This window comes from Sphaeroforma arctica (assembly GCF_001186125.1).
Source record: "Sphaeroforma arctica JP610 unplaced genomic scaffold supercont1.14657, whole genome shotgun sequence".
In the NCBI taxonomy this organism is placed as follows: domain Eukaryota; class Ichthyosporea; order Ichthyophonida; genus Sphaeroforma; species Sphaeroforma arctica.
The window spans coordinates 1-565 of NW_014025901.1; the positions used below are offsets into that span (position 1 = coordinate 1).

At 44.2% G+C, this 565-nt stretch overlaps 1 protein-coding gene across 1 annotated transcript; it reads left to right on the plus strand.

The window, feature by feature from the left end:
• Positions 1–230: 230 nt before the first annotated feature.
• SARC_18222 (hypothetical protein) lies at positions 231–474 on the plus strand (the record flags this gene model as incomplete). Its single annotated transcript, XM_014287697.1, has 1 exon — positions 231–474. A coding segment is annotated over one exon (244 nt), but the record flags the coding sequence as incomplete, so codon positions are not given.
• Positions 475–565: the final 91 nt, after the last annotated feature.

Consider the following 565-nt stretch of genomic DNA (forward strand, 5'->3'; position numbering starts at 1 on the left):
TGTATATATATATATATATATGTATATATATTTATATATATATGTATATATATATATATATCACCGAAAGAATATGTGTGGTTTAACCCACTAATAATATGTGTGCATTGACACCCACCAATAGAATACGTGTGATTCAACCCACAAATAATATATCTATTAAGACCCACCAATAAAAATGACCGAAAATCGACTATCTGCCTCTCCTGAATCTCTCCATCGGCACTCAGAGTCATAGTCCTATCCAGCAACCTCCCTGTACCGCCTTCCGAGCACGCCTCTGCGGAGCTGGTATCAGCTCCGACCGACTCCTTCACAAAGTTGGTACCAAGTGACACACCCCTAGACTTGGTCCTTGGGGCGATGACTGTAGCACTGGTACTGTCAGTGTTTGGGCTCCGTTGGGGTATGGCTAATGCTGAGCAGATCAGAGTCACAGCAAAGCGAGTGACACTGTCGGGTGCGTCACAATAGGCCAAGGCCTCGCCCAGGCTATGGTAATCTGGTGTGGTTACGTGGAAGGATGGTATGGTTGGTTGTATGTTGACACATGTGTGTGAGTATA